This window comes from Passer domesticus, chromosome 15 (assembly GCF_036417665.1).
Source record: "Passer domesticus isolate bPasDom1 chromosome 15, bPasDom1.hap1, whole genome shotgun sequence".
Taxonomy (NCBI): domain Eukaryota; kingdom Metazoa; phylum Chordata; class Aves; order Passeriformes; family Passeridae; genus Passer; species Passer domesticus.
The window spans coordinates 11,197,496-11,224,202 of record NC_087488.1 but is presented as its reverse complement, the minus strand read 5'-3'; the positions used below and the strand labels follow the sequence as shown (position 1 = coordinate 11,224,202).

The following is a 26,707-nucleotide window of genomic DNA, read 5'->3' as shown; positions in this document are numbered from 1 at the left end:
AGAAGCATGTCCAAGCCAGTAGCGTGCAAACCCCTTCAGGGCTTCTAGAAAGCATTCGCTTTTGAAATGCTGAAGGAAATTCAGAGATGAAAGGATAAGTCTCTCTGGCTGTGCATTTACAGTCTATTGTCTTCCATGAAGGATAGTATCACTCCTCAGTTGTGTTATTGCAGTTAATCCACTTAAATGCTATTGGATTTTCAGATGAGCTGAATTCTTTGCATCTGCTATTAAGAACCTTTGTTTAGATGAGAAAGGGCTGTTATTTAAATCACAATGAGTTCAGGGAGATGTCAGGGTGCAGCAGGCACCTAGTGCCAATCCGCGCCGGGAGAACGGGGGCAATTTCTCTCCGGGGCGGCGAGGAGGGAGGATGCGAAGGGAACGCGAGCTGCCCCGCGGAGCGGCGGGGCCGGCTCGGGGCCGGCTGCGGGGCTCGGGACGGGCTGCGGGGCCGGCTGCGCTTGCGGAGGGTCGGTGCGGGATGCGGGGCCGGGGCAGTTGCGGGGGTCCAGGGCGGGGGTCTGGGGCAATTGCAGGGGAGCGGAGCAGTTGCGGGGAGCCGGAGCAGTTGCGAAGGCTGGGTCCGGCTGCGGCGGAGCCCCGGGGCGCGGCGTGCCCGCGGCCGCGGCGGGGAGCCCCGCGCCCGCGCATGCCGCAGCCGGGTGCCGCAGGGCGGAGGGCTCCGCTGCCCCCCGTCCGCACCGCCCCCGCTGCCTCTCGTGCAGTTTGGGGGTGCTTTTGTATTCCTTACGGCTGTGCGTGTGTGCTGTCCTTCGCAATGAAGGCTGCGCTGCAACAGCAACGTTAAAACCCGCACACCACAACCCTCCGCCGCTCTGCCCCTCCCCTTCTGCAAAAGCCAAGGGCCCCCCCCCCGCTAAAACAGAATAACAGCGATAAGAAAGCACACACACACGCACACACGATCGCGCCGTGGCCATGGCGATCCGCTCTGCCTTATGTAAAGGCACAGCACACGGCCGAGCCCGCCAGGTTCCACGGCGGCTGCTGCGCAGCAGCGCCCGCCCCTGCGCCCGGTGCCGCAGAGGGCCGGCGGCGGGGGCTGCCCCGCTCCCCCCGACCCCTGCCCGCCGCCGGCTCCTTGTTTTCCCCTCTCAGTGGGCAGAGCCCCTGGCCCCGGAGCAGGCGCCGCAGCTGCCGGCACCCCCACGACTTGTTGTTGGTGGGTCTGGTGCCGGGAGTACCCGGGAGGAGGGGCGGGGGCGGCGCACGGCAGGGCGGGAGCGGTATATGCTGCTCCTCGCCGGGGCCACGCTCCAGACCGGCCACCGCTCCGGAGCGAGCCCCGAGCCTCCCTCTGCCTGGAGTTGCAGTTCGTCTCCGATCCCCTTGGGATTTAAACCTTCTTGCATATATATATATTTTTTCCCCTCCTTCCTCCTCCTCCTTCTGTCTTTTTCTCCCGTGCAAAGTGGAGCAGGAACTGCACCAAGGCAGCCCGCGAGATCCTGCAATACCGCTCCGATTTGTCCCTGCTATTATTCCTAATTAATTATTATTTTTGACCTCGCCCCAGCCGGGGAGGGAAGCGGGACCATTCTCGGCAAAGAGAAACATTTCTCTCCTTATCAATAAAGATTTTTGATTTTTCCCCTCTCGGCGGAGGGGCCGGGTGGAGGGCAGGCACGGCGGGGGGGGCCGGCCCTCGGCGGAGAGCGCAGCCCCGCGGTCCCGGCGCGGCGCGGAGCGGCGGCCGCGGCGGGGGGAGGCGGCCCCAGCGCCGCCCGCGCGAGGGGGGCAGCCGCCCCAGACAGGTGATGGGCGTTTCGGCTGCGCTCCGGATCGACTCCTTGGGTTTCACTTTGGTCTGATCTAAGCAAATATGCAGAAGTACCGGCTGGTCTAGTCCTAAGAGCCAAGAGGAGCGAGCGAGAGCGGCAGAAGGGAGAGCAGCCACGCTCCCGTAGCGAGGGGAACGTACAAACAGCGGCCGCGCCGTCATTAAGCCACCGCCGCCCCGGGCAGCCCCGACCCACCCTGGATGCGGAGGACCCCCGAGCCACCCCGCTGCCTTTCCCCTGAGGGATGGTACTGAATTCCTGCGCGGCAGGAGCCGGCCTGCAGCCCCTCTCCATCAGCGTTGCCTTCCCTCCGTGTCTAAAGTGCACTAGACCGCGATGAGGACCTGGGCTTGCGTTTTGCTGATAGGTTTTGGGTACCTGTCCTTTACCTTCTCCGAGGTAGGTGAGAACGGCTTCCTGCGCTGCCGGTCCCCGGGGCACGCCGAGCCGGGGGTCGGGGCGAGCGGCGGCGGAGGGCAGCGGGGAGGGAGCGGGCTGCCCACCTGGGCTCCGCGTGCATCCCCGCGCCCCGGCCCCGCCGGGAGCGCTGCCCTGCCCCGGGCCCTGTGCGGCCGAGCCCGGGAGCAAGTTGCCATTTCATGCATGGCAGAAGCGAAGGGGAATGACCGTGCATTCCGCGCCCGGGCTGCTGGCCGCCCTTAAGAATTAATACGTATATAATATATATTATATATATAATAAGTATACGATAAAATATCCACGCCCCGCGGGTGCCAGCGGGCTGCGGCTGTGCGGAAGCCGAGGGTGCGCGGAGCCGGGCCGCCCCCGCGGCGCCCAGCGCTGCACACCGCGGCCGCGGGCACCGCTAGTGCCGCGGGCAGAACTTGGGTGAATCTCCCCGCGCCCCAAAACGCCGCTCCCCGGTTTGGGAACGTCCCCCGGAGCAGTCGGGAGCTCTCCCGGCCGCCTGCCCGCAGGGGACGGAGGGGGCGCGGAGCCGCGTCCCGGGGCTGCTACAGGTGGTCCCGGTCGGGGCGAGCGCGGTGCTCGGCGCTGCACAGCGGCTGTAACTTTTCCCGGGACCCGCTCTGCTTGGCACTGGCAGCAGCGACGTGGGCGCTGGTAGGATGGCGGCGCCCCGTGGGACGCGGCTCTCCTCCTCCTCCTCCTGCCCGGCTCGGGGGAGCCCGCGCCCGCGGGGGGCTTGGCGCCCGCCCGGGCGAACTTCGGCAGCCGCTGCCCGGGGTGGGCTCCAGCCGCCCCGCGGGCTCGGGGCTCGGCGCTGCCGGGCACAGGCTGCCAGGCGGGGCCGTGCGGAGCTGCCGCCCCGCTGAGCCGTGGCGCAGTCGGGCGGGCGGCGCGCAGCCCCCGCGGGCGCGCAGGCGGGGGCGGCGGGAGCGCTCCGGCGCCCCGCGGAGCGCTTTTGGGGGGATGTGTGCGTGGATTTCCCCCCTGCTTCATCCCCACATGTCTCGCAAACACCCCGCACCCTCCCCAGCGAGCCCAGAGGCGCGGCGCGCCGGATGCCCGGCGCTGCGGGCGGGACTGCGCGGTGACCCGCGGTGTGTGTGTCTTTGAAGGAGGCCGAGATCCCGCAGGAGCTCATCGAGCGGCTGGCGCACAGCGAGATCCACAGCATCCGCGACTTGCAGCGCCTCCTGGAGATTGACTCCGTAGGTAAATTAGTCCCGTCCTCCTTCCTTCCGCGCCGTCGGCCGCCGCCGCCCCGGGGGGAGGCCCCGCACGCCCCGCGCTCCCCGCACGCCTCGCCCGCGACACCCGTGCGGGGACCGGCCCCGAGAGCCGGGCGGCCCTGGGATGCGTGCCACAGGGAGGCGGCGGCCAAGGGGCCGATCGGGGATTAAAACTTCGTGGGGTTCAGGGTGGAGGGGGACCTTGTGACCCCCCGTGTTTTCAGAGCTCTCTCCGTCTCGCAGCGGAGAAGAATTGCCGTAAGGTTTGTTGTTGGTCTTGCATTACTGTGTTATCTTTAAACTACTGTCCTAGAGGTATTTAAAATATTTGAAACAATATTTATGAATGAAGTAATGTCTCTTCAAGTGCTGGGCTTTATGAAAAGGAAAATAAACGGTCCGCACTGATTTTAAACAGAAACCTGCATATGAAGCTTACCCTCAAAAATACACTTTATTTTTTTTTTCAAAAGAAAATAGTGCAGGGTTATTTTCTGCATCATTAGGCATGCAAATGGGTGTAGTGAGAACGTGCAGTTTAACAGATCGTTTCAGCAGTAAATCAGATCTAGAAGCATGGTATTGCTGGGTTCCTTATCATTTGGTTTCACTTGATGCACTTTGTTCCTGGTGATTTCTTCTCTCAGTAGAGAGCGAGAATAAACCCGGCACCTTTGATGTGCCCAGGGGAAGCCTGCATCTTGCTGAAGCACAAACACGGAGAAAAATGAATGAGTTCTTGCTTGCATTGGTACTGGGCCATCTCCTTTTAAACCATATGCTGTGTATTTTTGTAAAGTCTGTGCCAGGTTCAATCACCTTCATTCAGTTGCGGGATCCTTCTAGAGTTTAACTCTCTTCTTTTTGTACAGTGCTCTATTAATGAGCAGGAATGCACTAGGAATGTATTTTACAGTCATAGCTTTCAATTTTCCTGTGATTAGAGACCAAATGTTTTCCCATTACACTGAAAATGGGAGTATTTCTGTCTTGCACAACACTTTACCATAGAGGCTAATTAGTAATTACCAGATTGGCATTGGTTTAGTATTTTTGGAGAGCAGTCCTTCATCACTGTTGTTTATCACCACAATTAAAGAAACTTTCACAACTGGGAAGGGGTATGCAGTTCATATTTTCTCACTGAAGGCTGTTTTGGACCAGACAAGTGCACTACTGCTAAAATCTTTTTCCCAGTGAACTTGGTGGAATTGGCTGCTGTTGCAGAAGGGCTGGATCTGAGTGCTAGCATTTTAAAATAGTTCATACTGCTCCTGCCTTTGAGTCAGGGTTCTGTAGCTACCAGAATACATTATTTTTTCAAATACCTCAGTGTAACATGCACATGCTTCATTTTTAAATACCACTTAGAAGGAGAGCAAAAGTTCACGTTTGCAAGTGAATCAGGCAGACAAGTGGGGCAACAGCAGGAGTTGAATAAATGGGTAAATGTAGCAGAGAAATTTATTTCAGAAAATAATTATTTACCTCATGGCAAATATTAACTGGAGGATGCAAGACCAAAAATGGAGAAGATCAGCCACAAGTTTACCCATTTCATTTTGCTGTTTTCTTGCAATTTGTCAGTTTAGAAACCGTTAGAGAAACAGGAGACATAAATATTTTACTATCTCCCTGTGAAACACTAATTCCTTAAGACATGAACTCAAACAATATTAAAAAATAAAACCAAAATATCCAGCCTTTCACCCGGTTCTTGCTTATGTGAGTGCTGCTTTTGCCTGTGTGCTAAGCTGTGCTCTGAGCTACTCATGGTTGGGTTCTCTTGGAGTAACCCGTCTTTACTACCCACATTTGCTTTTCCTGGGCACAGTCCTGCAGACTTTACTGTCGTGAGCAATTCTTACTAAAGGCTTATCAGAGTGACTAATCGAGTATTGAAATTGCTGTGCTTTCCTCAGTAAACAGGATCAGGCCTGTTTACTATATTTAGTATTAGCCTGAGTTAGCAAATCAAATGTTTTCTCGTTGTCCCTGGTAAGATGATATTTCTGAAATGTATTTCCTTAGGGCTGCAATTGCCTTTAGGGAACAGCCAGTTCAGTGAGGGCTTGTACAGTAGGTATATTTCTCTTTTATAGCATGTACTCATTTTCAACTGGGGCTCAGAACAAAATCACTCCAGTGATTATTCTCTCCCTCATTTTAGTGCATGGTATTGCCAGTCCTTCTGCATGTGAGTAGCCCTGTTTAAACTCAGTGGGTGGACTTGAGAATTAAGAATGATCTTGTAGGCTAAGAGTTTGCAGGATCAGGCATGCATGAAGAAAATGTCTGATATTCCTGAGTAACAAGGCGGAATCTGTGGAAAATGAAGGAAGAGCAGTCATTTTCTCTCCTGCAATGCAAAATGTATATTTTTAATTGGAAAAGTAAGTTTTGTAAGTCAGAGTGGGCAGGTTTTTCTTCTATTCTGACAGATTTGGTCTCTATATTGTGGCGCTGAGATGACTGATAACCCCCTTCATAAAATTAGAAACCACACCCCCAGACCATCTGGCATATTACTTAAAGAAAAACACTACCCAACATGGAGCTTATCATTGTATTCAAAAAAGAAAATCCAGGCCAGTTTGTCAGAGCCCAGTGCTGCATGTCCAACTCAGAGGGTAAAGGCAGCATGAAAATTCTCTGTTCCTGTCAGGAAACAGGGTCTTGTATTAATTTGCTGCGTTGGGATCCAGAGGCAGTGACAGAATTGCCTTGGCATGAAGGAGAGCAGAGTCTGACCCTGTTTAAAGGAGAAAGCATGCACAGTCCCAGGAAGTAGGCAGCTCTAGTGTGCAGAGTACAGTTTTACTACGAGCAGACTAAATCCCCAAAACGGGGGCATTTCCTCTGCTCTGCTTGTGGAGCTCTCTCTGGCTCAGCAGCGTGGTTTCTCTCCTCGTGCTTCACCTCTCCCATCTGTCCTGTGGGAGGTAGAGTTCATTTCATCACCTATTATGTTTGCCTCCCGCTGGGAACAGATTTTCCCCAAGTCATCTGCCTGCATGGGGAGAGGCAGGGCTGAGTGTGCCTCTTTGCACGGGTTAAGGGCACCCACCAGGGTCACCTTAGGCCATGTGAATTTAACGGCCTGTGATTAAGAACTAGCAGAGCAGCTTTTGTTAAGTGGAGAAACGTTCTAAATTAACTGTATACTTCCATGGAAAAAGTGTTAGGCTGCTGCAGAGCTCAACCTTTTGGAAAATGGGTTGTTGGCTTTGTGGGTTCTGGTGTGGTACTCAATGAAGGATGTTACAGTGCAGTGTTTTGGCTTCTCTTGCACCTCTTACACTTCATGAGAGGCATCTTCCATGTGTGGCCTGTGTTTTTCATGAGACAGATGAGGGAATCTTCCTCCTTCTTTATGGTTGGTTGATCACACCTAGGTAAGGGAAAAAAAAAACCAACCTAAACAAAACAGGTTGCAAGCTGCTACTTATATTTCCTTTAACGGATCAAAGTTGAAAACTTAATGACATCTATCTCTGCAGCTGGATGTCAGAAGGGCAAATTTTGCATCAGCCAAAAAGAAGATCAGAAAAACAGACTGATGATGCTGTGGGCTTTCTGGCTCTAGGACTGATTTTGAGACAGAGCATTTCAGCTTATTGTGCCTTACATTGAATTCCTGAAAAAAAATGAGATGATAAGAATTTCCTAAACTGCTGCTGTTGGTACTAGAAGTTTTGGATCTGAACTTTCTGGATGTGCATCAAAGTGAAATCTAGAAGGGTTTGCATTAAGACTGGATGTACTGGGGGTTGTACCTCACATGAAATAGTTTGGTGAGAAGATGGAAATTCAAAAGTATAAATTGATAAATAGAAAATAGCAGTAAACTTAGGATGCTTTCCACATGCTTCTTGAGTGAGAAGAGTAATCATGTATTGGCAGAATGTCACAGGAACTCTGTGATTTATATTCCATGACCCAGTGGAAAATTGCCAATCGGACAAAAAAGAACAATTTCAGCTACACTAATGGATTGACCAAGGCTAATTGCAAGAGTTTTTATACCCATCATTGTTATGTTGTCAGTACATAAAAGATTACAGAGAAATTTCTTGATTGGCTGCCATGAAAACTTTTTTTTTATTATTAAAACGCGAAAAGAAAGCTACACTAATCTGGCTCTGTGCAGCATTCTCCATCTTCACTTGGTGATGAGCAGTGTTTGAGTTCTAAACTAAGAACCACCCATTTCTAGGCTTTCTGCTCTAAGCCTCATTTTGTGAGGTGCTAAGCACCCATAAAGTTACGTTTCCTTTGCTAAGAGTTTATCCTCACCCTGCAACTCAGTACATTGAGGGAAAAACTGATACAAATTTAAGTATCACCCTTCTTTAATGTAGCATCATGGTTTTAATGAAATGAAAGGAAGTCTTCTGGCCACACATTCAGAGCCAAGTGTGAGTTTCAAAGCTGTCTTGGTGATTTTTCATTCCTGCTTGGGCAAGACTCCTGTTGACTTCAACATTGCTTGAAGTGCATTGATTTTCCCATTGATTCCACTGGGAAATGGAATTCCTTCCAAAAGCCTGTGGGAATCAGGGGGGACACTTTAGTGCCTTTGGCATTGTAGTGCCTTCTGGCTCCAGCCATGCCCCATGATTCTGTTTATTAAACCAAAGTTGGATGATGTGTTGGTAGAAATAATACAATTTGTGTTAGATAACACATTGAGGTTTGACTGGAGCTTGTTCTGCTGAGCTAGCTGTGTAGATCTCTTTTTGTAACCCTCTCAGAGAGACATGAACTTAGGAACTGCTGTACATGCTTAAGATATCTAGTGAGACAGTGAGGTACAGTGTAAGCCAGAGGCCTTCTTCACCTTAGAAATCATCTTATAAGCAACACATCTCCTTGACTTGTCATTTTGCTTTATAAACATGGTGATGGGAAAAGGCTAATTGCAGCTGAGTCGAGCAGTTATGTGTAAGCACATGACTTAACACCCTGGTTAGCTGATCATACCAGTCCTTTGGTTCTTCCCAGCTTCTTTAAAGGAGGCAGCAAGGGATCCTTCATGCTAGGAGGGAGCTGTGCCAGCATTGCTGAGTGTGGGATTAGGAGCCATGGCCCAGCCCTGCTGTGGTGCTGGCAGCCCTGCCAGCTTCCCTTTCCAGCCTGATGCCCGTGCCCACCAAGCAGTTGGGATTAGAGGCATTACTTTTGTGTTTAATCTCCTTTTAAACACTGTTTGCTTGTGCACGGACATGCTTCTTGCTCCGAGCTGAGCTTGGATCTCAGGCTGAGCAGAATTCATGCTGCTTTCAAGTATCACTTCATTGCCTCAAATTGAGGGAGAGGTTGTGACAACTTGAAGCTGCCAAAAAGGAGGTCAGTATTAAGGTGTTGGGTGGCTGAGTGCTAGGAAACAGAAGAGGGCTGGAGGCACATCAGAACGGATCCTCATTTTGCATAACACCATTTGGGATCAGGTGGATGGCCTGGTGCCATTGGAATGGGATGTGGGAGACCTGGCTCCACTCCCCAGCTCAGCTGCAAACTTCCTGTGGGATCTCTGGCAAGCCATTTTATTTATACCACTGATGAGTTTTCTGGAGTATGGGGTGCAATAAAAGCAGAAATAATACCCTTTAGTCACTGCTGTGTTACATTACTGGACTGGGACTGCAAATAAGGCCCAATACCAGCTAATTAGTCAGGTTCCAAAATTTCCCATCAAAATCTAGGGGAAACAAGTACCATAGATAGGAACTAGGAGCCAATTTATTTGGATAAACTGAGACTAATGGCTAATTTCATACAAGGATCTGTTCAGCTGATAAGGAGAATAGGCAGGACCAGTGGGTGATCCTGGCACTACCTCTTGGACCTCTGATTTTATTTCATCTTAGCTACTTACAATAGTATTTTCCAAGAAGTAATGATAAACCCTGGGATGCAGAACTCTTTCTGAGGTGCTGAAGATCCTGCTGTCTTCCTGTCTCACCTGGCTGTACAGGTGATTTCACAAGCTGCGTTTTCCTTAGGGCACAATTTCTTGGAGGGAGGAGAAAAGGAGTTGGTTGTTTTGTGGAGCAGAGCCTTATGATGTGTGTTACTAATAAAGCTGAGATTAAAACAAGTTCCAGAGACAGACAGCTGTGTGTACAGAACAAACTGGAAGCAGGGAGTGTGGCAGTGCAGAAGATGGGAGTGTAGGGTGTTGGTAGCTTGCAGAGAGGATAATTGAGTGCTGTGTAATGCCCTTTTGCATTTTTTTAGAGCATGTCACAGTTTTCTTAGGAGCCAGCAGTGAAACCTTGAAACTCTGCAGTGATGTTCCAGAGGACACTCCAAGCAGCAGAGTGCTAAACCCCTTAGTTTGGGTGTCCTGGGGTCTGTGTGCAGTTCTCTCTTTGGTTCCTTCTTCCTCATCCTCTGTTTGCAGACTGTGCTTGTGGTTTTCAGACCCCACGGCATGGGACACGACCTGAACTGCTTCACTTAACAAACCCAAATAGTTGGAGCAGTTATTTTGTTGTTTTTTTATGATAAATGAAATGCCAAGTTTTCCATCTTGGCTTTTTCTCATGGCCCTTTAACCCATGTGGTAGGCTTATTTAGGGAACAAGACAAGCCTGGATGCGGTCCCAGAGTTTGCAGTAGCTTCAAATGCCCCTCCAAAGGTTAGGATACTTCACAGGGGATTTGTTCTGCAACAGAGAGGCTAAAAGGAAACCCATGATAGTTACTTTTTGCTTTTGATTCTGCCCTAGTACTGTCCTGAAAACCAAGCAACAGAAAATTTACAGAGGCAGCATTGTTGCTGTTTGGTCTAATACCATATTTTCTACTGTTGCCTCATACCAGAACTTCAAAATATTTGTAAGAAACATTTCACATGCAGGATTATTGTTCCTATTTCTACACCTTTCCAGTAAGAAAAGCTGTATTATGCCTTTCACATAAAAATGCAACTGTTTTAATTTAGATATGGTTCTGTGCCACAGTGTGCGCAGTGTTTCTGGGGGCTTTCAGTAAAATGGATATTGGAATTAAATTGTGTATGCTTATACATACATTCAATGTCTGTGTCTTTATTCCCTGCCTTATGCCCTTGCAGTTGCATTAACAGGGGTTACATTAGACTGATTGTAGCAGGATTTGGTCTTGTGTCTATGAACAGCACAGATTTGTACCTGTGGAACAACACTGTAGAGACACTGGTGCACATAACATACCTAAAGTTTAACATTTTGTTTCCTGTTTTAGGATATGATGATGTTTCAGAAACAAACTTGAGATCTTACAGTGTTCATTCTGCTAAACATGTGCAAGAGAACCGTCCTGTGCCCATTCGCAGAAAAAGAAGCATTGGTAAGAAACAAGCTATTTGTACTTTGGGAGTGAAAGCAGAGGGGGTGCCTTTGGTCAGCCAAGCAGGACATTTCACTGGAAAAATGTGACATGCACAAAGGAAAAAAAGGGCCATTTCTAGCTTCTGCTTTTCTTTTTGCACAAAACGAGCCATTGCCTGAGAAGCTGTCTTCTGGAGGATGTCCATAGGAGACAGACATGCACAAATTCTTTACATTCACTTTCTTGTTGCAGCATGTTGGAAAGCTAGACCTTGGTTAGAAAATGCTGTGATATTCAATGTATAATTCATAGTGTGGGGAAAAACTACAGCAGTGTGCTTTAAAAAACATCAACAGTTGGTAGAGTTTTCAGTACAGAAGCTCCACAAAAGGAAACAGCTTGACTCTTTATTCACAAGAAAAATACAGTTTATCCCAAAAATTAAAAGCCATTGATGGAAACGCTGGGGCATTGATTTCCGTCACAGTGTAGGGCACCAGGCATGTTTACAGGGGCTTTTATACTTATTCATGATGATGAGGATGCAAAAAAGCCCAAATATAAATTAAAAAAGGGATGCACAGATAGGATTTATGTGTAGTGCTTGTTCATCTGATTAGGTGTGAGTGTTCCACCATTCCGCTGGCCTGTGGAAAACATCCATGGTGCTATCCCTGGTGGGTAAATCAGTGTGTTTGTCCTTGGAGCTGTGGTGACAGGCAGAGAGAGCCCAGCTTGCTGTCAGCAGGGATTTGCAGTGTGAGTTGGCAGGCACTTTGGCTGCCTGGGGAGAGCAGCGGTGCTGAAGCAGCCGGCGACGTTGGCACCTCACCCTGCAAGGTGCTGGATGCCTCCCCGCCAGAGGCACTGGGAACTGGGTGTGCTCAATAACTTGTAGGAGTTGCCAGATCTCTTGCAGTATTGCATCTGTTAATTTTCTTGAGTTCATGGCACTGCGGGCTGACAGTAAGGATTTTCATTCTATTTAGTCTATTGAAATGCATCTTTCAAAACCAAGCCTAGATTTCCATGTTGCAGGCACAGGCTAGGCCTGAGCTTCTTGTGCTGAAGAACTAAGTGAAGAAGTGCAGGCAGTGTTCCAGTTCCCTGACACATCTAACCCAAAGCTATCACAGGCTTCCACTGTAAGGCAAAAAAAAAATAAATCCCAGCTGTCTTTGGAGAACTTATCAGCAAACAACTTGTCCCTGAAATTGCTATTTTTTTCTGGACTGTTTTACTGTTTTGAAATATCAGCTTGACTTTTTAAACAGTCCCTAGGTTGATGATGATACATAGTTTGGATCATGGCAGCATCACACTGTAATACAGAGCCACTCTTTATAATCCTAAACAAGCTCACCTTACCTGAGCCCCCCAGGATATTGGTTTAACTGCAGGTTTTTCCATCATGCTGCTCTGGTGGTTTTGCATCATTCAAGAAATTACAAATTAAATAAAACCCACCATGGAAAAAGCTTTGATTGCAGAAAAAATGGCAGTTGCCCTTTGGAATGGTGGATGAACCAGACTGCCTGATGTGGGGATGTTAAAGTTCTGGAAGTGGAAACCCAAGTCCTGAAAGTTTCAAGCTAGTGCAGGTTGTTTCCCAGTTGTGCAAATTGGGTATGATACAGAGAATCAGAATCATCAATTTAACTCCTGAGGCAGTGTTTGCCAGGTGCTGCATGTTTGTGTGGTGGTATTTGTTTGCAGTGGTGACCCCAGTGCTGGAAAGCAACAGCTGCTGTTGCACAGTCACTGTGAGGAGTCACAGTCACTCTGTACTAGGGGGTCAGTGAATGTGGAGGAGCTCCTGGCTTGCTGTCACTTCCAGAGCCAGGATTGCCTTATCTCATGGTATGTGCTCCAAGCTGTGTTGGGAGCCAGGCCACTGGAAACCCTCATTTTAGGGCTGGGCTTTGGGAGCGAGTCAAGCTTGTCCCCAGAGTAACGCCACAGCTCAGCTGCAGGCACACAGCGCTCAGCGCTGGCTTGCCAGTGACCGTGGGGACTGGGAGCACTGTCCCCACGTGGGTGCTGTGGGGCGGGAGCAGCTGCTCACCCTGGCTGTGACTGTGCTGTGCCCGCAGAGGAGGCCATCCCGGCGGTGTGCAAGACGCGGACGGTGATCTACGAGATACCTCGGAGCCAGATCGACCCCACCTCGGCCAACTTCCTGATATGGCCGCCCTGCGTGGAGGTGAAGCGCTGCACCGGCTGCTGCAACACCAGCAGCGTCAAGTGCCAGCCCTCCCGGATACACCACAGGAGTGTCAAGGTGAGCAGGGCCTGCCTGGCTCCCCTTCAGCCTGGAAATTTGCCCCTGTGCCCCTGTCACCCAAATCTTCGCTGTCCTTCCTCGCACAGAATGCCCCTCTCCATTTATGGCCTTTTCAAGTGACGTGGTCATTGGAAAATCTTGGGTTTGGATTTGGTTTTCACAGGATTCCCTTTAAGTTTTCACTCTCTTTCCTTTTCTTTTTTTTCTTTCTTTTTTTTTTTTTAAATGAAAATAAAGTTGATTGTGCCTTTCCCATGATCTCGCACAGTACAGATCTTAAAGTTAAGAAGATAAAATGACTCAAGGGGCATTGGACTTAAAAAAATAAATAAATCACAGTATGGAATGCTGTTTTTTTAATTAAATATTATGCAGCCTAAATTGGGCTTTTACATTTGACAACATAACACTTTTGATCTGAAAAAATGTGTTTCAAATTATCTTACCCCAGGGATATTAGACTCAACAGCTTCATGCTGTATTTACTCATTAGACAAAATCCCTATTGCAACTTTCCAGTAAATATTACGTGAAATATTTATGTTCATTTGGCTTCACTGTGTTCTAATTTTTATCAGTATTTAAACAAGTACTGTTGATCTACATCTGTGTGTAGGAGATTAGACTTACTCTTAGCATTCATATTGTGAAGACTCTGAGTTCTTGTTGCCCTGAATTTCTTAAGAGCAGAATTAAAATAAACCTCACCACATTCTTAAACGTAAAATTGCTCAGCACAACACACTGATTGCTTCACTTGCAATGGATTTCTTTAGAAAAGTGCTGTTCACTTAGTGCTGTACATCCCAAAACAAAAATAAGGCACCTAAGCCATTTCATTTTTTTTCATACACTGTTTTTCATACATGCAGACGTGTCTGGGCAGAATTTCTTTTTCTTTTCTGTTTCTGAACATCTGAGAAAAATGTTTTTGCATCCAAATAAGCTGGAGAAACATTGACATTCCTTCAGTGTTCCCAAAAATAATCATACTTTACACTTGCTTGCTGCCTTGCCTTTGTGGGATACGCTTTGCAGAAACAATTAAAAATTATGTAAAAAATTTGGATCAATAATTACTTGAAGGCTGAGAACAAACGGGTGAGATTGAATGACTACAATTGTAAACCTTACTGAATAGGAGCTAAAAAGCAAAGTGCCTCAGGGCTGTGATATTTAGTGCTGTTGCCTTTGGGTTTGATGCAGCTTGCACTTGATTTTGTGTAGCAGCAAACAGGTACAGAGCAGCTGGATGTGCTCAGCAAAGAGATGAGATGTGTGTGATGAACTTGCTGTTGGTACCTGTGTGTGATATTGAACAACACTGTGATATTGTGCTTCTCTCCTACCCCTGAGGAATGGGGGAGATGACAGATGAGACAGAGGGTCTTGGCTGTCGCCCTGCTGCTGGGACAGCCAGTGTTCCCTAAGAGCTGCAAACTCCTGGCAGCAGCTTTGCAGGATGGCACTGCTGGGGCTGCTTCCCCAGCACACCACCGCATTGAAGGAATTTCAGTCTCTCAGCCCCTTGTAGTGCTTTTAGATTTGCATTCATTTTAGTAGGGCACAAACTAAAAGTAGGCTCAGCTGAGCAGCTGCTTTTCGTGGCTGTGTAAATATATTGCCACCAGCAATATCAATATACGTCAGCCAGCTTTGGAGGACTTTTTTTTTTTCCAAGCTCCAAGACTGCTCCAAACAGTCATTAAATAGCAGGGGAAAAAAAGGACAAGAGGTCAAGCAGGAACAGGATGTTCATTGTAAAGGTTGTAGGCTGACCCCACCGTAACACCAGAACTCTTAGAACAGAATCCATATTTATGCCCTCCAGAGTCAGATCCCCTTGTAGCTTTGATGTAATTGATGGTTTTCTGAGCCTTTTGCCAATCCTAAGTTTAGAGCTGAATGTCTGCTCATGCCATTAAGTAGCTGGCTCAGAGTGAGGGTCCCTGGAAAGGTGGGAGCGGTTTTGGAGAGCCTTCTCAGCTGCTCTGCAGTGCATTGGAAAGCCAGCTTGTGTTTTCCCCTGATGTCAGACTGCATAAAAGCTCTCTTTTGATGGAACTTTGAAAAGGCTTTCCCCGCTTCCTCCTCATTGACAAGGTAGTGAGATCATAGCTGGCCCATTCACACTAGAAAAATGTTCATCCAGAAAGGTCAGCAAGTGGGTTTGCATCATCCAACAGGCGAAAGCAAAGGGTGTTTTCTTTGTCTCACTGAGGGCCACTGTAGTCAAGGTTAAGAGACGGCTGGGGCAGTGTGGGAGGAGCAGTGGAGATGCTTGTGTTGGGGCATTTCATTCCTGGGACGTGATTCAAAGGCTGGAGGGTTCAGGGATGTCCTTTCTCCATCTTCACTGAACTCTCATCAGTGAAATGTCCATTAATGTGGAATTGAAGCTGTAGGGAGGCTCCAGGCCAGGGTGGTTGGTGGAACAGCTTCCCTGAAATGGGTCTTGTAAAGTTTCCCTTTCATGGTGTGGGTTTCATTAGTGAAAGGTGGGTTTGCCCTGTATGGTGACAGTGAGCCCATGGGAGCACAGCCTCTGGCCCTAAAGACATCTCTGTTCAGCCAACTGCCCTGCACAGCCCTGCAGAACTCAGACTGGGATAGAGAGGCTGGCTGGGGGCTGATCTTTTTGTTTCTCTCCTCATAGAGCAATGGTGACGAGGATGGGGGAGTTAGGGGTGTTGGTGTCTGTTACAGAGAGATTTTCTCTGTGCAAAAGCATTTCAGTAACATCTGCAGATCTGTTGCTTCTGTCCAGTGAGTTCAAGTACCTACCAAGTACCAGACCACAATTTATTTGGGGGGTTCTGAACAAGAGTCTTCCCAAGAGGCTTTTGAGCACAGTGTTGCTCTTGGTGGGTTTGATCACAGAAGCAGAAAATCATTAATATTATGGAGCAAATCCTGCCTATACTACTAATTTTGAATAGCCAAGCTGAGCAGTATGATTATTTGCAGCAATGTTCATATGCAAATTAAGAAACAAGAGCTAAATTACTCCATCTCCCTCAGCTTTGCCTCAGGTTGGCCTTGAGCAGAAGCCCTGCCAGCTTCAGCCACTTCTGCATATTCAATGTTGATCTGATCTGGGCAATCTTACCCTGGTATATTCTTAGGTACATTAACGTGAGGGTGAGGTGCAGAGAAAAGGAGCTGGATAGGAGGGAATGCAGGAGCAGCTCCTCAGCTGTCACTGGAGGGTTGATCAGAGGTTGGAAAAAATGCTGGAGTTCAGGATGAGTTGTTCAGCAGAGCTACCCAGACTCAGAGCGGGTGGGAAAGGCCTTGCAGAGCACATGGGATGTGTAGGTGAAATGGCTGTATGTCACATCTGCAGGCTTAAGAACCTTTTTCTTCTACCACTGGGATAAGCAGCACTTGGATTGAGCTGTGACTTAACTGCAATTGCAGGCAGGACCAGGTATCAAAGGTCAGTTTAGGAATGGGAAAACAAAGGAAACCCTGACAGAGGTGAAGGCGGAGAAGCAACGAGGTGCCCTTGGAGCATGGGAAGCCCTGTTAGCCTGGCAGGGTCTGGCTGCTCTGCTCAGGGACACAGAGACCCCACACAGCCATTCCTGCCCTCTTGTCCTTGAAGCAGTGATTTGCCAGGCCCTGAAGGCTCCTGATGCCTCCCCAGTCCTTTAGTCCCTCTTGACTCACATCTTCCTCACAGTCAGGTTTTCCACCATTGTACCTGCATGCAGTTGTTTTAGTATGGAAGCAATAGATGATTCCAAGAAGTATCCTCATTCAGTTGCTTTTTGGGCTTGTTTCCATCCAGTATTTAGGTATCACCACATGAATTCTGCTGTTATGAGGAATTTTCTGAGCTGACACTTGCCTTACAAGCTCCTGCCCATGATAAAATTTAGCTTCATACTGGAGGTGTTCTAGACATTTCTGCTTACAGTCTTATTTTTTTCCCCCTGCTATTAATCCCTGATTTCATCTCTCCTGGAGAATCTCTAAAAAAAAAGTGTTCCCATGATGTTTCCATTAGGCCACAATTTTATCAGATTTTATTTTCATTTTTACTTAGCCACCGCACTGTATTGCAGGATGTAGACCTAGAGTCTACACTGATGCAACTATGGTGTCACTGATTATAAACCATTTGAGAAGCTAAACAGTTATTTCACTGTCTTGCTCTCAAAGAGTTTTTATGTAGTGATATTTTCTGGATCTGGAGGGCTTGAGTATTTTTATTTTTGTTACATTAGAGACAGGTAAAAGGAGCTTGTTGATTTGTCGAGGACTGACCACCTCAAAGTTCTGTGTAATACACTTGAGAAACTGTACAATATGAACACCAGGGAGAAAAATACAAAGAAGGAAATATAATTTGTACACAAGGCCAAATCCCATGCTGTTGGCACAGCTACCCCTATTTATACCCACTGAAAATGTGACCTGCAGCCTTCAACGTTGTAGATCAGCACTGTGTGTGGCAGCAGGTGTTAACAGGTGACACAGACACAGCAGCTTATGTGGTTTGTGCTGCTTCACTTCCAGTGTTTGCAACATCTACAAAATGACATTCCTTTAACTTGTGTAGCGTGAAGTAGGGCAGTGGAACATGTGCTGGATTGTATTTTAACTACAACATTAAAGCCAGCTTTAAATTGCTGCATAAATTCATTATGATCCTCCGCAAAGTATTACTGTTTCTGGTTTTTTAACTGTTGTTTAATACCAAATAGGCACAGGAACTCCATATATCTTTCAGTTTGTAAAACCAAGCGAAACAAGGACAGGCTTTTAAAAGCTTGATTACAGTTTATTTTTGTTGCGTGTAATTTTCAATGAGACCGGTTTATTCTAACAGCTGTAATAAGCATGGCAGATCTGAGAGCTGTTTTGTGATTTCTGGGTCCCTTTCTTTGTCTCTGATGATGGAGGTGTCTTAATTACTGTTTGTTTTCATAAATTTTAATGATTAGTCATCCTTTGACGCCAGATGATTCAGTTGTACCATACATTTTCAAATCATCGTGTTCAAAGGCTTGATGGAGTTGGTTTCTGATAGAGAATTTTGAAACTGCTTCAACCCATAGTTAGTCTTTTAGATAAAGTGTTCTGGTATGTCATGGCCAGCTCTTAATCTGTTTACATGGAGAGTTGACAGTTTCAGAAGGTACCTTTTAATGTGGGTACTTTAGTTATTGCATCTGTCTCTGTAACTTTTGTTTGCTGGATGAAATGAAAATCATCTCCAGATCCTGTTGACACAAGGGGTGGTGACTAAAACATGGACCTGAACTACTTGCTCTGTGAAAGCTCAGGCAGATCTCCCACTGGCTTTAGAAAGACCAGGACTTTGCTCTAGCTTCTCTCACTGGCATTCAGAGGCCCTTGATAGTTGTGACCCCACAGCCAGAAGAGTGTTTCTGGGAACTGGCAATAGAATGGGTTTTTCCAGCCACCACTGTCATTTTGTGACACTGTTGTTCCAGTTTTGAAAGGGCAAGAGAATGATTTTAGCAGTGTGGAGATTGATTTGGAGCATTGAATCCCCACCAAACACACAAGGAAATCATGGCTTGGAGCGTCACTGTGGATACTTTATTTGGTAGTAGTTGGAGCTTTTGGATGGACCAGTCTTTATGGCTTTGTCATGTAACTTCTGTAGAGACAACCAGCCTCTCCTGTCCTTCTGCTCCCTCACCTCATTTATACAGCATCCCTGTGATTTGTAGTCTTGTTTGCTGGGACAGCCACACTGCAGTGCCCTGTTGTCAGATGAGTAGGTTCGAGAAGCCATGATTTAATTGCAGTGATTTCCATTGCAAGCAAATGCTCACCACCTATTCTGCAGTGTTCAACACAGTTGAGAGCTAAACACTGCACCCCTTACAAACTCTCTAGCACTCTCCTTGCCCACATTAGGCCATATTCCCTTGCATGGCCCTGATCATCATGCCCACTAAGCACAAGTCAGTGCCCAGCATCCCACGAGCCATTTCCGCACCCCAGAACATCAGTGCTCTGCCCTCTCTGCCATTCCTCCTCTCCTGACTGCCAGTCTGTGGGTCAGGATGTCCTCATGTTCAGTATCGCCCCACCCCAACATCCTTCTATTCTGCCTTGGTTTCCTTCAGATGAGAGATCCATATGTAGCCAGAGCTGCTCCAGCATGATCCTTCCTCCAACCTCAACTTGCTCTCCAGACTTTTTTGTTTTAAGGATGCCAGAAGTGGAGCAATGCAGTTGTGAACAGTTAGAAGGACTGGGGAGAAATAGTCTGTCTGCCAGCTTTCCACAGTAAAGCCGAAGGCTGTACTCAGTTCAGGAGTGCTAGTTCCCTTGGTCCTAAAAGCTGTGCTTGAGAGCTCTTGTGAACATGCCCCAGGTTATTGCAGGGAGTGAGTAGGAATGAAACTGCTTTCCAAGGTGATGTTCAGGTCCTGGTCATATAGGGTTGAGCACTTGACATTCAGAGGGCTCTGGAGACACCAATTTGTAAATAATAAAATGTGTTACAAACCAGTCTAATGCCTTCACTCAGCCTTTAACAACACTTACAGAAGATCGTGCTAAAAGTGGCAGTTTACAAGAAAAACCACTGATTTGAATCTGTATAGAAGTTTATTGTGATACGTGTGGAAACCGAGTTGCTTAAAACATCAAACCAAAATGAATGGGAAATTGTTTTATCTCTTGGGGGAAAATTGTTTCGAACTACTGAACTTGAATAAACAAATAGTCTGTGCAATAAATAGTTACACGATGCACAATTAAGATAAAAGATGATTAGTATGCTAACATTTTGTATGGGTTTGGCTACATTGAAAATAGAGGTATATAGTTATCTGTCTTCAGTTCTGAACTGTAACCATGTTGATTGATGTGTCTCAGTACGTACCTCATCGTATTTTATAGGTGGCAAAAGTGGAGTATGTTAGAAAAAAGCCAAAATTAAAAGAAGTTCTGGTGAGATTAGAAGAGCATATGGAATGCACCTGTACATCATCAAATACTAATTCAGATTATAGAGAAGAAGAAACTGGTATGTTTTCCTTTTATTTTTGCATTAATGCTGATTTCATATGGACCTCATTTTTATATTAGTAACAAATGTAAAACAAACGTTGTTTACAGTGAACTGAGTAGAGAAGCTCCCAGCTACTTCTCTGTGTTGAAGATGCCAAATGAGGGCCAGTTTGTGCTGTACAAGGAGTTTGGATTTCAAATTTAATGTGTATCACTTCTCATTAGGTTGGCCTTTAAATAAATGCAAATGCCCAGTAGTGTTCAGGTCTTGCTTCACTAAGTTAAAGGTTGTCATGTTGCAGCTCGTGGATGAACTCTGTTGCCTAATTTCTTTGACTTTGTGGATAACACTGAGATTTACTTGACCTTGGGGAAAATATGAATGAAATTAGTGTAAAGTACTTGAGAATAAATTCAGGATTCAGGGCTAAGGAGTTAGTTTGGAAACAACATTGTTCAGTCCTGTTGTTTCCTTACGTATGTATACTCAAGAATTTGTCAGTTGTCGCATTAAACCTAAATTTGCCTTGTCAAGACAACCTGTGAGTTACAATGGGGAAAGATTTGTGGGGAAAAATTACTTTCAATCTGGCTTTCATAAAATCATTCTGAATTAATCTAAAATCATTGGCTCTGATCTACTTACTACGGTGCAATCAATGCAGAGCTCATCACACTTATTCAGGAAACCCACTATGGTAAAAAGGACATTTCCTTTTCTCCTGATGCTGGTTGAAGGCAGCTATAAAAGTTTGTTTTCCATCTCTGCAGGGAATTTAAGGGTGCAGTAGAACCAGCCCAAAATTAAAGAGTCAGTGAAGAGCAGGTAAACAAGAGGAAAGCTGCCCAAAGGTGATAGATATTTTAGGTGGCTGGGTGAGGAGGGGTTTTCTGTACTGGCTCCATCCAGCAGGGAGACATAAACCTGGTCCAAGCAAATGTAAACTTCAGTTGCTATGTACAGAACAGAGGAGTTAGAATTTCTATAAAAGCAAAGTTAGACCTCTGCTGCAATTTTATTGGGCATCAGTTTATAATCAGAGCTGAGTGTTTAGCTGAAACTAGGTGGAGTTATTAGACAAAACCACATATAACGTGGCTATTTTTAATGTGGGTATGGTTTGATACATTTCCTATGTCTCTTGTTTGGAAAAAAAAGTTTCATTAGATCAATTTCGGTGTTCCAAATTGTCTTTAATTGCTATAGACTAAGCAGCTATGATTTTAAGATCAAAATTTTTGGTTTTGATATGTGTAAAAACTGGGGCAGAATTATCATGGAAAAATACGTATTTCTAGGATTTAATTACTGATAGGAGCAAAACTTGCACCCAGCAAGTGGATGGTGAGCTGAAAATAGCTCAACTCCAGAGCTGAAGGCAAATGTTGAGTACTGCATGGTAACAGTAATTATAGATGGATCCTGGGAATGACGTGGGCAATGCCAACTTCGTTTATTATTTCTTTACTTTTGTGTAATTACTTTGTAAACTCAATGTCAAATCAGACGTTATAAAGTTATTACTTTAATGCAAAGGATAATGAGATTTCTTTGAAATGTAAACGGTTTGAGTATTTATGACTTCAGTGTTACACGAAATGCATTACCTTAGGGCTTTTCACCAGCCCTGCCCTTATGTTAACAGGAAGGCCTAGGGAATCAGGTAAAAAACGGAAACGAAAAAAGTTAAAACCAACATAAAACCTACTGGAACTATTTGATATTCAGGTAGGACCTATATGCTGAACACCCTAATAGCACAAGTACTGGAAAACTTAATCAAATATCATCACTTCAACTTAATCACTGTTCAAATCTTGACACTTGCTACCTCAAGGCTGCAAAGAGATTAGATTTGATTGGCTTTGATAATTCTACCTGCTGGTATTTTCCCTTTAAGCTCCACATCACCATCAGCATCTTCATTCTTGAGCTACTTCCTTTTCTTGCCTTTTTTATTTCTTTTTTATTGGAGGGTGCTAATACTTCAGCTTCTGAAATCTCAAGTTCCATTGCCTCTGCTTGTGTTTCATTATTATTGATTTCTGAGGTCAAAGCATCACGTGATAATGCATGAATGAATTGCCAGGTTACAAATCATTGTGTTCCCAGTCCTTGGCTGTGAAACATTGAGTGCACATACAGCAATTATTATTATTTGTGTGGCCATCAAACCCATGTTCTGGCATGAACTGGGGTTGATTGCACATGCACCTGACACAGTCTGATGATCTGCTTACTTGACCAGAAAGATGCTAAGAAATGCCTTTTTTTGTGTGTGTTGCAGAGTCCTGTGTTACTTACACCAGAAAATTAAGATCTTTATTTTTGGTCTGTTCAGTCTCAGTAGGATGATGATAGTCAGTCATCAAAATTCATGAGGTTTTCAGAGTAGTGAAAAACTAACACCCTCTAAGTGCAAAAATGACTGAAATCCTTTGGCCAATATATTAGCAATGTATGATGATGGCGACACACATTCCAAATTAAATATGGAATTTCCATTTCTTAATGACTTGAAAGTATGTAAACTGCAGCACTTGCAATTGATTCTGGTATTTGGAGTGGGAATGATTTGGATTTTGCAGTGTCTGTGCCTAACGCCTGGATGATGGTGAATTTAATTTCAAGCCCCTGTTTTTGCACATGAACTCCCAGTGGCAGTTTTCATTTATACCAATGTATGATTTCTAAAGAATGCTAAACTTGATATCCTGTTTCAGATTAACAGGTATTTATTGGGAGTAGTATGATAGAAGCAAAGATTTTCTAAAATTCAACTTTAAAAGTGAGCATGTAAACTCAATCAAAACAGCATTTAGAACTTCTTGTCCCAGGTTAGTGACTCTTCATGCAGAACAGTTTTTTTTTTAAGTCATCTACTTCAAGGACAGGACCTTTGATTCTAATCATAGAGTTATTGTATCTTTTTTCTCTCCTGCAGATGTAAGGTGAAAATAAGCTAGAAAAAAAACTTCTCTCTGGGACATGGATGTACATGGTTTGTTACATTCCTGAACCTACTATGTATGGTGCTTATTGACTGTATACTTTATTTGTTCTCCTGTGTGAAAAAACTGGCTCAAAAGAACACTTAATGAGAACAAAGAGACAATGTACATTTGTTTAATGTGACATCAAAGCAAGTATTGTAGCACTCTGTGAAACAATAGGAAGCTTCCCTGTCCAAAAAAGAAAAAAAACAAAAGAAAGAGAAACAGAAAAGAAAAAAAGACAGTTGAATGAATGGAGGATACCAAAAGAACTAAAAAACATGACAAAAATCTAAGTGAATAGTGGATTTCTGTCAGAGCAGTCAACGGTGCTTTACGTCAAGAAATGTGCCTGCGTTCTTGATGAAGATGGATGGACACTGGTGGACTTCAGGCACAAAAAAAGCAGGAATGTATGAAATGATCAAATGCCACGCAAACACTATAGAACAATACATCCTTGCTTGGTGGTGTTTTAAAAGTCTATACAAAAAAACCTTCTGGGGAGCCTTAAGTGGATTTTTTTTTTTACACCATAAAGTGATTATTAAGTTTTCTTTTTACTCTTTGCCTAGCTTTTTATTATCTCTTGGACTACATTTGCCAATAACACATATAAAAGACTGGTATAACAATAAGCAGAACACAAAACATTATGGTATTTCTCCTAGTGGGATGCAAACTAATGAGATGTATTAAAATAAAAATGGTATACCTATGCATAATTTTCTAGACGTTTCTTGGTTTATGTTCCCCAACCTCCCCCGTAATTTAAAGCATTACATAAAAGAAAAAAAATAAAAAGAGAAAAAAAAGAGAGATGTGCGTAAACAAATCATAGGATATCCATGCAAAAATCCTTTTTTTTTTTTTTTAAGACTTATGCCAGTTGCCTACTAGTGATATTGTGTTAGCAATTGTCATTCTTATCAGTATACAGATACTTTTATTTCACATGTTGGAGCTGTGTGAAATGTACAAATTCTTGTATCTGCATTGTATAATGTCATGGTGGCATGGGAACTACCTTGCTGCAAATATTTGAACAAAACCTAAAATTCTTTATTTTTGGTAAAATGTTATGCTTTATGTGTATTCAACAGAAATATGTGTTTTTGTAAAGGTGAAGTTTGTATTTTTATCTAAAAATTAACAGTTTTATATACCTGAGAAAGCCTGCTATGTTTTCTTGAACCAAAAAAAAAAAAAAAAAAAAGAAAAAAAGAAAAAAAAGCATTTTGTGGTCATATTTTTGTAGTAGAATAGCCCAAATAACATCCAAATCTATTTTAACTATAGCAGGGCAGATAAAATAGTCTGGCATCAGCTCCTGTATTTTCAAAGTGCCAAAGGATTAAATGTTCAGTTCCCCACAGATTGCAGTGGGAGCCACATGGATAAATCCTTCTGTACTGCTTTGGAAATTTAGGGCTGTGCCAGATATGACATGGCTACTCACTTGGCCAAAATCACTGCCCCACCCCAGTAGTTTGGATTATGTACCCTTTGTTTTATTTGGATTATTACATTGGATATGTAAAATGAACTACTGGATTCTTTTGTTTGTGAAACATCTACAAAGAGATGAAAGAGTTTTCTTAGTTTGGAACAACAAAAAAGTTTGTCTTGAAGACAGTGTTCCCACTCAAATAAAAATATCTTCAAATGTGAATGAACTGCAGAACCTTCAAACAACAAAAAGACAGCAAGATTTTTAACCTTTCCATTTCTCTAAATATAGTTCAAACATTCCCCTCCTGTTCCTGTAGCTATGTCCAAATTCAACCAAACAAAGCAATGTTAGCTAACAGGCATTATTGGCTTCAGATGCTAATGCAGAGATAGAGTTAGTCACCGTTCTATTTTGTGATCATTTTCCCAGTGTATTTGTTGAGCACCAAAACTGGAAGTACATTTAACTAAGATTGTCTGTGCTTGTTTTCCACTAAGTGTACTGTTCACAATGTTATGCACATGAATGTATGTGTCTGCGTTTAAAAAAGTGTATAAAATGTAATTTATATATTTATGTTTCAGTGGGATGCCAATAATGTTGCTCCGTTCCTTTTTTTTTTTTTTGTCAAAAAGATATCTAATGAAAGAAAAAAACCAAACATATATCCATTAAAATCATGTAGATGAAAAGCATTATGTGACCCACTCAGACACTGTGCAGGTATGAAAGGATGTCAAAGTCACTTAAGTGGAATAGTTTGCTAAACAACTCTTGGAAAGAGTCCTGTGGTTGGACCTGCATGAGAAGGTTGTGTTTGGGTTTGTGGGCCAGCTCTTTGAGAGTGACTCCCCTGGGTATCCTGGAGCTCTGATTTACATCACGAGAGAGTCTGGCCTTGTAGCAAAGTGTAGAAAACAAAGCAAACCGAGAGGTTTTGTTAGTGCCAGCAAATAAACGTGTTATGCCAAATTCAGCACACCAGGAGAGAGTGAAGACTGAATGGGGACTTTTCCAATAGCCGTTTGTTTGAGACTTGTAGTCTTGAGTTAATTTTGTTACGAGGAATGAAACGCACGAGTCTTTGTTGTCAAGCACAGTGTTCATACAGCATGCGGCAGAAAACACAAAAATCTCAGGGCTATATTCTCAGCTACTATAAATTGGCAAATGTTTCTGACTTCAGATGGCCCCAAGCTAATTTACATCAGATGAGGATGCAGTCCATGGCTGTTAACTTGTGAGGAGTAGTGTCACGACATGAGCATCACTTCCTGTAGTCCAGCTGAGCTCTCACCCGCGAGCCTTGGGACCGTGGCGGGTTGTGGGATTAGTTCTCCTTCAAAGTGGCAGATACAACCAGAAGGAACAGTGACACTAAAGGTTGTGACACGGGAGTCGTTAATTCAAAGTTAAGTTGGACATTTCAAGGGCCATATCCTCAGCTGGTGTAAATCACCATGGCTCCGTTGCCTGCAATGGAGCTGTACCAGCTTACACCACTTGAGGGGCTGGTCCCTCATTCTTGCTCATCCCTCCCACTCCTCGGTCCCGCAGGGATCTCAGATTGTTGTGTACGGTTAATGTAATCCTGTGTTCTCTAATACTTAAGCACAATAAGTGAATATGAGAATGAGTGTCAGACTTAACTTTGAATGTCCAAGCTCTGAAATGGTTTGTTTCACCATTGTGTCTGTAAATTAAACCGTTCTCTGTGCATTCGTGAATGCCGTGTCATATCTTCTTCTGCTGTCTGCTGGAGGTGGACTCCCTCTGGACTTCTAATGTGCTGCATTTGGAAATGTTACAGGGAAAGGTGTGAGCAATTGGAGTCACAGGATATCTGATGGACAGCTCTGTTACTTGTGGGGTGGGGGGTGTGTAGGGGGCTTAATGGAGCTGAGAGTGGTGGTTGTCAAAAGTTGCACTTCCATGCAGTGCGTTAACACCTTGTTGGTTTTGTCCTTCCACATTGTTGGCAGCAGTTTGGGGATGAAATGTTTTTCTGTTTTACATTCTGCACTCATTTCCTCTGTCCAGGGATCCAGAACTTCTTGGTCTGATTATGCCTTTTTCTCAGGTCTTGTCTGATGAGAAAGGACATACAGAGAGGACTGCCCAAACCCAATCTCAGCATTACAATATGGTGCATGGTCACTGATTCTTTAGTCAATTAATTGCATTTAATTCAGTGCTT

General features: G+C 45.0%; 1 protein-coding gene across 8 annotated transcripts in view; it reads left to right on the top strand.

Annotated features, from left to right (window-relative positions):
* Positions 1-1,136: 1,136 nt before the first annotated feature.
* PDGFA (platelet derived growth factor subunit A) overlaps positions 1,137-26,707 on the top strand; it is a 36,753-nt gene continuing 11,182 nt past the window's right edge. For 2 of the 8 annotated variants that reach the window (XM_064390650.1, XM_064390648.1), the window contains exons 1-5: positions 1,137-2,204; positions 3,347-3,443; positions 10,691-10,795; positions 12,871-13,058; positions 19,953-20,079. In XM_064390650.1, coding sequence (XP_064246720.1) covers positions 2,142-2,204; positions 3,347-3,443; positions 10,691-10,795; positions 12,871-13,058; positions 19,953-20,079 — 580 coding nt within the window. In that variant the 5' untranslated portion in view covers positions 1,137-2,141. Of the gene's footprint in view, positions 2,205-3,346; positions 3,444-10,690; positions 10,796-12,870; positions 13,059-19,952; positions 20,080-21,709; positions 21,793-22,787; positions 22,902-23,008; positions 26,238-26,707 lie in introns of those variants that run through there. The other 6 variants (XR_010348215.1, XM_064390651.1, XR_010348217.1 and 3 more) reach the window with 6 other exon arrangements.